Raw genomic sequence first — 11,654 nt, 5'->3', positions numbered from 1 at the left:
CGATTGCAAACTAGTGTATCCTTCGCCGGCCGGCGCCCAATTGCGCTGTACTGCTAGATGAAAAGGGCACGTTGCCTTAGGCACCCCGCCAGGAAGATCTCCCACATGATGAATCGTCCGACACTTGTCTGGTCCGGGCTGCGTCTGCTGCACAGCACGGCCGGCTATCCCGGATAGTATCCGAGCCAAGTTGGCTGCCAACGCCGACGTTGAAGCTAACTGCACCTTTTGTGCGAGCGATCCAAGAATGATGGTAAGAAAGACACGGACACGAACTCTGGTGGTGCTGGCGCTACGATGCTCATTTCGCTACTACAGCTACCAACGCCCCATGACGTCCGAGATCACTCCGCTACTCAATGGTCATCCGCTCGAGTCGCCACCGTCCATCAGGAGCTACGCGCGTGTGCACAAGCTGGCTGTACCGCCGTTCGCGGTGATCTGCGCGATCTGCCTGTTGCTCGGCGTGAGTTTATGGCGCGGAACGGTCCCCAATTTACAACTCAGCAAACACCAAGCCAAACCAATCCGCGTTATCACCTCTAACGGAGCTGAACACGAACATTTCTGTGGAGACACCGAGCAAGACTCTGGCTATATCAAACTGCCCAATAAAGTGGACGATCACTACTTTTTTTGGTACTTTGAAGCGCGTCGCAATCCTGACACTGCGCCACTCGTTCTGTGGCTAACTGGCGGCCCAGGGGGCTCTAGTGTGTTGGCGCTTTTGACTGAGAACGGGCCGTGCCGCGTTAGACCAGACTTGTCCACTGAGACGAACCCGTACTCGTGGACTAATGAAGCCAACGTCGTGTGGTTGGATCAGCCTACGAACGTCGGCTTCTCGTACGGACCTGATCCGAAGGATGCCGATGATAATGAAGACAATGTTGCAGAGAATATATATTGGTTCTTACAAGGTTTCCTCGAGCGCCATCCAGAGCTACAAGGCCGCGACTTTTTCATCTCTGGCGAGAGCTTCGGCGGTCATTATGTACCTGCTGCCGCGCACTTCATCTTTCAACAGAATCTCCAAGTGGATAAGACGCTTGTTATTAATTTACAGGGGATTTCAATCTCGCGAATCCAGTTATCCAGAATCCGCATTTCATTGACATGGCTACAAACGCATACAACATTTCGTTCGTTGACCCAGATGAACTGCCAAAATTAATAGCTCAGGCAGATATTTGCGGCCACATGATGAAGGCGTGCCAGTCGCAGCCATCGCTTTGCTGGGATGCCGCAGGTTATTGCCAAGACAACCTGGAGAGCGTCTTCATGGCAGCTAAGAGAAACCCGTACGACATCCGACAGCCATGTGCCACCAGCGACACGGACGTCATCCAGTGTATTTCGAAGGATATCGAGTTGATCACGCCTTATCTCAACTCTCCAAACCTACGTCGGTTCCTTCACGTGGACGATCGTGTCGGTGACTGGCAAATGTGCAATTTGGACGTGAATTCTGCGTTTGCCAAGTCGTCTGACGTCATGATGTCGACTAGTGCGTTTGTTGGCGATCTGCTGGACGCGGGGGTGCGAGTGTTGATCTATGCGGGTGACGCTGATCTGGAGTGCAATTGGTCGGGGAATCTGGCGTGGCTCCACGCACTGGAATGGAAAGGGTCGGCGTCTTTTAACGCCACGGAGGCACGCGACTTGGTCGTCGATGATGAAACTGTTGGCTCGGTGATTTCAAATGAAGAGCTCACATTCGTCCGAGTATTCAATGCAGGACACATGGTTCCTCAAGACCAACCTGCAGTGGCGCTCGACATTATCAACAACTTCTATCACCATCAAGTACTTTAAACTACTGAGAATTATTGTGCGAGTCGAAATGGTCCTGATAAGAGTAATAATATCACAACAATCGATAAAATTGCTCTACATATCACGATGGCTCACATCCATTTTATAGGCTTGTCTTCTTTGTACGATAAATTTGCCCACAACACCGTTGCCGACAGACTTGAACAGCATTTAGTGCTGCTAATGTTGTTAGGATTCGCCCATGATCGTCGTCAAACCGAGACACTTATGGAACTGTCAAGAGATTGCGAAGCCCACGAAGGTATGTGAAAGGACCAAACGGCACATCGTTCTCGAGGTAAAGAAGGCTGGAGCGTCATCAAACTCCGTGAGGACGTCGCTGGGGCTTACCGTATCAGCACGTACTGTGCGTAGAGTACTTCAGCATACTCCGCACATGGGCTACAGAGGGACAATGTGTAGCAGACAAGTCCGCCATCTCACCCATTCTCACCCTGTTGCGCCTGGGTTCAACGGATAGATCGGCTCGCCAACTTCACCAAGTTCAAGGCGTCTTAAGGGAGCGCACCCATGGGTTACATGTCTAAGGTAGCTAGCAGGAGGAAGCAGTGCAGCGCTAGGAGCTATCTCTCAATTTCATTCAGCTCTCATTTTACTCACAAGAGCTCAAGCAGCGGGGATTGTCAAGCGCAACCGCACTCCGATGCTCAAGGCGAGCCGGTTTTATGGTAATTCGCAGATAATTGACGCAGCCATTCGAGAAATAGTGATGGCTTCCTATTTATGGCCAGCACTGTACTATTATACATGTAGTAGTATACCGCTCTTGAAGTAGCTGTTAACACCGGAGAAGTACTTTATCCAAGCACTTCATTCTTGAAGAACTTAGTTATGAGATCTAAGGACGCGGCAGGTTGGTGCGTCGGCACCATGTGGCCTGCGTTAAAAATGCGCACTAAAGCGAGGTTCTCGAAAGTTCTCGCAGTGCCAGCATTCAAAAGAGCAGCATCTGGGTTAAGCAAGTCTTGTGTCATCAACGACTTGTCCTCTGCATCGTTGAATTCCTCCTTGCCTTTCCACTCGAGTGCGTCGATCCAGGCTTTGTTACCCGACCAGTTGCACATCGTATCAGCGTCACCGACGTATAGAAGCACTCGAACGCCATCGTTCAGTAGATCTGCTACATAATTGTCGAACGATTGCATGTAGTCTGCGACGAAGTTGTCGCCCACTTCGTCACTGCCCCCGACCCAGTCACGATCCACGTTCAGATACTTGTGCACTGAATCTTGCGCGAGAAATTCCTCGAGAAGTGGCACACCGTGGCAAAAACCAAAGTCCACCCAGTCGCAGCGTTCCCTTATGTCGTACGGGTTACGACCAGTTTGGTTGGCGGAAAGCGCAAGAAAAACGTGATCGGAGCAGTATTGGTACGACTGGGCACAAGATGATTCAGTGAGAGACTGTTGGCACTCGCGCGTTAGCTCTGCGCATTTAGCAGCGCCAATCTTGAATTGCTCAGCTGCCGCTTCATCGAGCAGCGTGACGTTGTACGAGTTGTCGAGCATATCAGGAGCGTGCAGGTGCTGTAACATACAGTAACTGATAGGTTAACTCAGAGCTGCTAGATAGCTCGAAAATCTACATAGGTACCTGCACAGCTGGCTCCGTCCATCCGTTGCCAATTGCGATGCCTTGCAGATTGATCTTCTTTGCGTTAGTGTCGTTCTTCTTGTTCTGCTGCCAAATGTAATGTGCTGCTCCGGGGACGTAGTGTCCTCCGTAGCTCTCACCAGTTAAAAAGAACTCCCGTCCTTTAAATTCTGGGTGCTTTTCAATAAAACCCTGCAGATACCAATACAGATTTTCACCCACGTCCTTCTCGTTGTAGTCGTGGTCTCCTCCAGAACTGTACGAGAACCCGACGCTTGTAGGTTGATCCAGCCAGATCATATTGGCTTCATATGTCCATGAGTACGGGTGCACTTTCGTCGTGAGGTCTGGTTGGATACGGCACGGACCGTTCTCTTTGAATAGCGCCAGTAGACTTGACCCCCCGGGCCCCCCCGTCAACCAAATGACCAGGGGCGCGGTACTCGCATTGTGCTTTGCCTCAAAGAACCAGTAGAAGTAATGGTCGTCGTTCTTGTTGGGTAGGTTGATGTACCCGGCCTCGTTCTTAGTGTCACCACAGATGAATTCGACTGACGCAGCCTCGTGGTCGACGAAGAATAGCCACCACACACTTAATGCAGCCAAAATGACTGCAGTTGCAATGCCCAGGATGATCAGACAACGCTTGATCTTAAGCTTGCTGCTGGTGGAGCCATAAATGGCCTGGACTGCGGGTAACAATCGGGTCTTCTCGTTCATGAGTCCCATTACCACTTTGCAGGAAGCGCGCAATTGGGGAATGATAGGACGGTATTCGCAATCATTCCCAGTGGGAATCCCACTCGTCACTGGTACAGTACACTGTACTGTACTGAGTACAGTACTGTACTGCTCAAATCTGAAGCGAAGTCCAGGACGGTCGTAAGTTCTGCTTCGTCCTCCAAAACTTGCTCACGCCTGCCGGCGACCTCCCTATGATTGCGGTAAACGCCCAACCTGCCTCGCGAAGCCCACAAATCTGGCCTCTTTCTACAGGCGTGAACTCAGACCCCTTGGTCATGGTAGTGGCGTCACCAGTTGCCTTCTACTGTACTTTTGTCCAGGGTCAGAGTGATGGTCACTTCTCGGAACTATAATAGCGTTTTGTCAAAATAGCGTTTCTACGATAATTCGCAGATAATTGGCACAGCAGTGTATATGTGATTGGTTAAAATCTTCTCTTCGATAAATATGATTGGTTAAGAAAATCCAGTTTTTTTTTTCACTATTTGACCATATTAAGCTCATTTTCCTCGATCGCTTGTATATTTTAAGCTTCGATTCGTTTATTTTTGATGAAAACCGGTTGCTGATCCGGAGTCGTTCCTACAACACAGCCACAACGTCACGACATCAGGTTGAGAGCAACACAATCGGCTGTTGTGTTGCTACGTAATTTATCTACGTTTTCCTTACTGTGAAAATTTCCGACTAAATTAAAATTCGCAAGATCCAGTTTTCGCACTTAAGTACGATCCCCCCAAATCATTTCCAGCCTCCCATTTTTATATTTTGAATACAGACACGAGAAACCAGCCTCCAGCAAGTATGACACCAGCGAAGAAGGGTTGGCAGGCAAACGCGCGCCCCTTAAGCTCAGCGACGAGAGCTAAGGGAGGGAAGGACGTGACGAAGAAGAAGGGGATACCGTCGAAGCCACCACGCGCGAGCTCGCTGAGAATCGACGCACCTGGTAAGTCGCGTTTGTATTAAGTTTCTAAATCGATTTACCAACACAACGCTGATGTCACTTTTAGCTGCTGATGCAGCTACGTACTCTTCTCCTGGACCAATGGTAACCAAGCCTGCAAGCGCGCCCGGGCAGAACGTCGGGTAAGCTGTTGCCATGTGACGTAGTGTATCGTGTCTGCTTACCCGCTTTGTTTCTTTTGATTTAGCGTTGCATTAAGCCCAAGATGCGCCCTCTGGGCCGATCGACACGAGCACACAAGCGCCAAATGCTACCCTACGCGAGCGTAAACCCATCGACTACGTGTTTGCTGTCCAAGGCTTTGCAGTGGACGATGACAATGATGAGGATTATGACCCGGAGCGCGATCCTGCCGACGGACGGGACGCTGACCTCGAAGATATCCCTAGTACTATTCGGACCGTCGATCAAGGACGTCACGCAGACACCAGCATCGACAGGCTCAAAGACAATACGGACAATGCCAAGGAAGCCAACGATGGAGAGGACTTTGACGACAAAAGGAAGTGCGATGGCGATCAGCATGTGACGGGTACGCCAAGTCAGTTACGTTACCTGAAAATACTAATTGTCACTGCTTTAAATTACTAGGTTTTGAGGCATCCATTCTACGCTTTGTGCAAGCTGCGCGAGAGGAGGCCGAGAAAGCTGCGCGAGAGGAGGCCGAGAAAGCTGCTCGAGAGGAGGCCCAGAAAGCTGCGCGAGAGGAGGCCGAGAAAGCTGCTCGAGAGGAGGCCCAGAAAGCTGCGCGAGAGGAGGCCGAGAAAGAGGTTGCGAGCAGTCATACAGCTGCTGAAGACGACATGAAGCCGGTATCTGGACAGGGGCACATTAAGGCAATCGATGGTGCCACGGAAATCACTGTCGAAAATGGCACAGCGGATGCCAATACTGTGATTCGTGACGCCGGCGGGGCCGTACTACACAAAGTCAACCTCAATGAAACCAATCAGGAACTCACTTTGCGTACGTTTACATTTGTGTTGCTTGTTATATTGCTGCGTATGTTGTCGGTTATGTTGCTGACTATGTTGCTAACTATGTTGCTTATGTGTTGCTTCATATGTTGCTACATATATTTTTGCTTTATTGTTAAAGGCTCGGGATCTGAAAGAAAGCACACAAAAAAACGGGTTCATTCCCAGATCGACGAACCAGAAATAAGTACAGACCCGACAGCTAAGAAGACTCGTAAAAGCACCGATCCCGCTCCCAAGCCAATTGCGCAAGTCCACACAGCTCGCAAGCCTACACGTCGAACGAAAACTTGGCAAATTCGGGAAGCCATGAAGAAATCCCACACATCAGTGACAAATTATGTGCCGGAGCTCCCGAAGAAAGCATTTATAGACTGGAGTGAGTTCAATGACATACTGGCGGATTACGCTGCGAAGAACTACTTGTGTTACCGGGTTAGAAACTCGGAAACCCGGGCCAAGTACAACAGGTACATGAACTCATTGTTTGATTATATTTTTGTTTTCTTACATTATGTATGGGTGTATGATTTATTGTAGCTGACATGGAATTACACAGCTTCCATTAAAGATGACGCACAGTTTTAAGCGGATGTGGTGCACTCACGGACCGTCACAAGAATCCCGCGGCAAAGGCCGCCGTGACTACGATTTACGCTTTACCGGTTGTGAAGCAGGTTTCCTCGTTCGCTCTGAGCGTGTTGTCGTGGATGGTCAAGCCACATGGCAAGTGATCGTTGCACCAGGAACGGAGGTGAGTCTCTGTTTAAGTACCCTGTCAGAAAGAGATATTAATATCTGATTGATTCACAGATATCGCTACACAACCACAAGACCAATAAAACAATCTACGACTCGTATCGTGGGGCGAAGTCAATGCCACTCACCCCGCAAGCCCGCCAAAAACTTGGTCTTTTGACCGAGATGAAGACGCGCACGGCTGACATTAATCGATACTTGTCGGACAAGCTCGGTGGGTGCTACTATTAGGCCACTTGCAGTTGTATATTTTTTCTGACGTATTTTTTTTCTTCAATTTAATGATAATTTTGATATGATTTCGGATACAGATATGGTGCTTACGCCTCAGCTGACAAGAAATCTTGTGCGACAAGTGCTCGGCGAGTCGAGTACTGAGAGATCCAAGGTTATCCTGGGCAATTTTGCCGACGAGGATAGTGGTAATGATGTTCTTCTCGTCCAGGATCAGCTTGATATTACTTGTATCATTGCGATGCAATCGTCAATTTAGAAGACATGCTTCGAGACCTGGGGAGACAGCTTGGTCATGGGCTGGACACATGGAACCAACAATCTGGGGTACCATTTAGCATGTCCAATTCAGTTATTTGTAGTTCTGATGAAAATAACATTAAAAAATTAACTAAATGTGTCACCGTTCTATAGGCAGTCTTGTTGCAACATCAGCAACGGGAAGAAAAATTCCAGTTATTGATTTCCTTGCTCTTGATCAGAAGGCAGCTACGATGAAGTACATCATCGAATTTTTCAAGCTGAAAAACCCAACTTGGCGCAGTGTTCAAAGTGTCGTCATCGATAAGGACTTTGTCGAATGGCGAGTTCTTGAGAAAGCTTTCCCGAACGCTAAGATACTTCTGTGTCAATTTCACGTGTTGACGTACTGGCGGAAGGTCTGCCGACGTCCCAAATATGATCTGAAGATGGCTCAAAGAGATGCGATGGATTGCGAAATTGATTTATTGGTAAGAATTTTTAATGTTGTGTTGCTTTCTGTGTTGCTTATTTTATTTATTACATATGTCTTTAGCAACTCACAGTCTAAGTTTGACGCTGAAGTAGACGTGTTTACCCGGAGGTGTGAAGAAGAGTGACCCAAGCTGCTGGAGTATTTTCAATAACACTGGAAAACATGTAGTTCCATGTGGGCAAACCACGCTCGAGGAAAATTCTTCACTGCTGGTAATACGACGACCAACCGCATCGAGCCTAATTGGAATCAGCTAAAGCTGCTCCTTGGGAAGAAACCGCGAATTGACTTCACGATTAGTGGTGTATTGGCACACCAGTCAACGGCTTTTTGACAGCAGATCGCTGCCATGCGCAAGCACTCGACTACTAATCGCCAACCAGTTCGGGTCCCCACGTTTCTTTCTCTTTTGGCGAAACACATGAGCGACGACACGCTAGCGAAAGGGCGGGACCAGTGGGATTATTTCATGGTGATTTTGGCTCAGAACACATTTGCCAAACGACTAAGTGACGTGGGTCAATGGGAAATAAGCACGCAAGGAAGCATTTTCCAGTGTAACGACTTCGAGTGGAGCTGTTCCTGCCTATTTAATTGCACCTACCATCTACCTTGCCAGCATCTGATGTATATCGCCGCGCAAAGACACCAGTTTGAAAAAAATGCCGGCTTCGATTATTCGGCCACGTTGGAGCATGGCAGAAATGGCGAAGCTTGATGAAGCCTTCAGCCATGGGATAGCGTCGTTGCAGTCAGTTCAAGACAAGCTGAAAGATACACCCGAGTCATCCTCGCACAGCGACTTTACACAATGCTCAGCAACACACAAAGCAACACACGGCGCTGAAGCAGAAAAGGAGTCTCTTGAAGCAGCACAAGTGGAGCAAGAGTCTCAAGTTTGGGAGCAGGAGAACCAGTCCCGCTGGAGAAACCTGGACACATCTCACCTGTCAAAACGCGTGATTTACGTAAAAATGCGGCGTCGTGAGCGTGCGAATGTTGTCGTTCTGTCTTCTGAAGAAAAATACTGCTACGCCAAAGCTGTATTTGAGCCTGTGCTGGATTATCTATCTCAACTATCTAGCCCAAAATTCTACATGGCACTACAGTCATGGCGGGAAATAGTACGCAGGGGTATGGAGAAAGGGACACCACGTCATCGCAGAAAATAACGGATTCCGATTCAGAGTCAGGCGACGACAGCGACGATTCAGCAAGTGAAAGTGCATCTGAAATTACCCCCGCCGATCTAATGGAGTCAATGAAGTTGATTCGACAGCTTGAAGAAGAAAAGAACGAAGAGTTTTCTTTTGCACCTGCGGCTATACACACACCACCATCTAGAGTCACAGCAGAATCTATGCTGAATCACCATGAAAGACCTAACTCGGGTCTTACAACGACGGCGCAGACACTGACACAGGCTTGGCGGCAAACAATGGAGTCACCTCCAGCCAAATGTGAGCCATCTAAGATTGTGGAGCTCCAAACAAAGCGAGTGGTCCATACAAGTAACGCCAAGCTCTCAAAGCAAAAGGCGCGGGGGCCAGGCCAGATAGACGTGCTAAGGTTTCTCCAATCTAAGCCTCGACACAACGAGAGAAAAAAAAGCAAGTTCGCTCGGCATCCTCGAAGCCACCGAAACTGGCAGCCATTGAGCTTCCCGACAAGCGCGTGCCATGTCTATCTCGACTACTGGAGTGAACTCCAAATACTAAGGACAGATATCACGTTAGCGAGCTGATGGCAAACTATCCAGTCATCATGGACGACGACTTCATGGGAGCGCGTTCTGCGCGCTGTCAGCGTTCGTATGTATGCGCCGATGACTACGACTACAACTTCGTCATTCCTAAGCACCTAGTGAATAGGCTGGACGTAGTGGTCGAAGCGGAGAAGATGAAACGAAAGAAATCCAGCTATTTCGGTAACGATTCGGAAGCCGATCACCCCGAAGGTACCACGAACGAGATCATCGCGTTATTTCCTGGAGGCACTCCAAAGTTCACCAGGTTTGTTGTCTGTACTGCTGTGTTGCTCATTGTGTTGCTTACTATGTTGCTTATAATGTTGTTTGTATTGGATACATGATGCAAATTATAATGTGAACTAGTGGCGCTGCCTACCGCATGAAGGCGTTCTATGAGATCCGTCGGAAGTGCGAAGCTTGGCTGGCAGATATGGATTGGGTTCTCTCGACAAAGTGGGAAAAAACCCTGTCAGCCCCAGAACTGTTGCTGAAGAGACGGACACGGACGGGATGCTACCTAGTGAGTCTGGTGAACACCACAAAGAATTTGCAGAAGATGACGCGAGAATTCTTGGCAAAGCATGCCTTGGGTCCATGTTTCGGTTGTCGGGCGGCGATGCCACTGTCAAGGTGGACCATTTGGTCGGCATGTTGGCAAGAGAACGGATGCTGAGTGGTATTATTATCGACTTCAGCCTCCGCTGTATCTGCAACTCAGTTGGTGAATGTTTTGCTATTGACTCCTACGCTCCGACGATGGGTTGCCCAATAACTCCAGTAGGGCGCATTTCGATGTACCATTACGCTGTTATGCCCGTTCACTTGAACAACAACCACTGGGGAATAATCATGGTGCGCATGAACTACCGTCAAGATCGACCCACCTTCACCCCCTACTGCTGTGAGCCTTTGTGCAACGGCTCGTATCGGGCGGCGATGGAAGATACTTACGAAGTGACTGTGGCATAGTTTCTGCGAAACTGGCATAATTCCTCTATGCGGCTCACCGAGTCACCGCTAGAATCAAGCGCAGTATAGCTTGACGCTCCAAAACAACCAGACGGAACGTCGTGTGGTGTGGTGTGCATTGCTCAGCCGTATGCGATGCTGAGAGATAGCTTCAGCTTTTCCAGAACTGTTGTCACACGTGATGATGTTGCTGCCATGAGACTCAGAATACTTTGGATGATTCTTTCGCAGCCTGAAGTGACAACTCGATCCAACAAGCTCGATCGAATAGTGAATGCTACGGATAAAGCTCTGCTTGCAACACTAATGAAATAGAATAAAGCTGTTTGGTTTTGCATCACAACGAATAGATTAACGTGCTTCACTTTTGACGCTGACTCACTGGTGCCTATCAAGGATTATATTGCAGCACTCCTCCAGCATCAAACTGTATGACATCACGTAGCCTCTGTCCAAAGCGACGGCCCCAACTGCAGCTGCTAGGCGTGTTGCATCACCTTTCTCTTCGGCGAGCATTGAGGCGAGCTCATCCCGAGCTTGTATTAGCTTCTCCGAGTGTTAAGTCAGCATCTGCAACTTCTCTTCCATGCGTTGAATTTGCCGGAGTTTAGAGCGTAATAGCTCTTTGCACAGCCTCGAATTGTGAGCTCGAGAGTAGCTATGGCGTGTGGCAGGAGGGGATGGAGGCGCTAGGGGCGTTAGATCTTCACTAGCGGTGCTGGTACAAGCGCCTGCATTGTCCTGATTCATTTATCTCTCAAGTCTCTTTGTTTCGACTGAATCGTCGCAGAATGTGCCTTCTCCTATCACAAATTTTGTCAAAGTGGAATCGTAAGTTTCGAGGTATCTGAAATATATCACGAATAGATTACGATCGACCCTTCTAGAGTTGCTTCTTGTGGCACTCGCTGTGGTGCTACAAGCCCATTGTGTTGCTGCAAGAGCTGTCGTGACGTTGTAGTTGTGTTGTAGGAACGCCATTCTTGCTGATCTACAGCACGTACAACTGAGGATGATTGCCAATCACTCTTCCGATCAGAATCACGTTCTCATATATCGTTTTGCTTTACAGCTTCGTAAGTGCAGAAG

At 48.8% G+C, this 11,654-nt stretch overlaps 2 protein-coding genes across 2 annotated transcripts in view; one reads left to right on the top strand and one right to left on the bottom strand.

Moving 5' to 3' along the window:
• Window positions 1-1,815, top strand: part of PITG_07161 (serine protease family S10, putative) — a gene marked incomplete at both ends in the record, with an annotated part of 1,987 nt that extends 172 nt beyond the window's left edge. Inside the window, 3 exons of the mRNA XM_002905073.1 lie at window positions 319-639; window positions 715-994; window positions 1,099-1,815. Of these exons, the coding sequence (XP_002905119.1) occupies window positions 319-639; window positions 715-994; window positions 1,099-1,815 (1,318 nt within the window). The remainder of the gene's footprint in view (window positions 1-318; window positions 640-714; window positions 995-1,098) is intronic.
• An 818-nt stretch (window positions 1,816-2,633) lies between these two features.
• PITG_07160 (serine protease family S10, putative) lies at window positions 2,634-4,450 on the bottom strand (the record flags this gene model as incomplete). The annotated part of the gene is made up of 4 exons (XM_002905072.1): window positions 2,634-3,362; window positions 3,430-3,590; window positions 3,648-4,118; window positions 4,387-4,450. 4 exons carry the CDS (start codon window positions 4,448-4,450, stop codon window positions 2,634-2,636), a joined length of 1,425 nt encoding a protein of 474 aa, XP_002905118.1.
• Window positions 4,451-11,654: the final 7,204 nt, after the last annotated feature.

The sequence above is a fragment of the Phytophthora infestans genome, genomic scaffold, assembly GCF_000142945.1.
Source record: "Phytophthora infestans T30-4 supercont1.10 genomic scaffold, whole genome shotgun sequence".
In the NCBI taxonomy this organism is placed as follows: domain Eukaryota; phylum Oomycota; class Peronosporomycetes; order Peronosporales; family Peronosporaceae; genus Phytophthora; species Phytophthora infestans.
The sequence above is the reverse complement of the archived record's forward strand: the minus strand, read 5'-3'. Positions and strand labels throughout refer to the sequence as shown.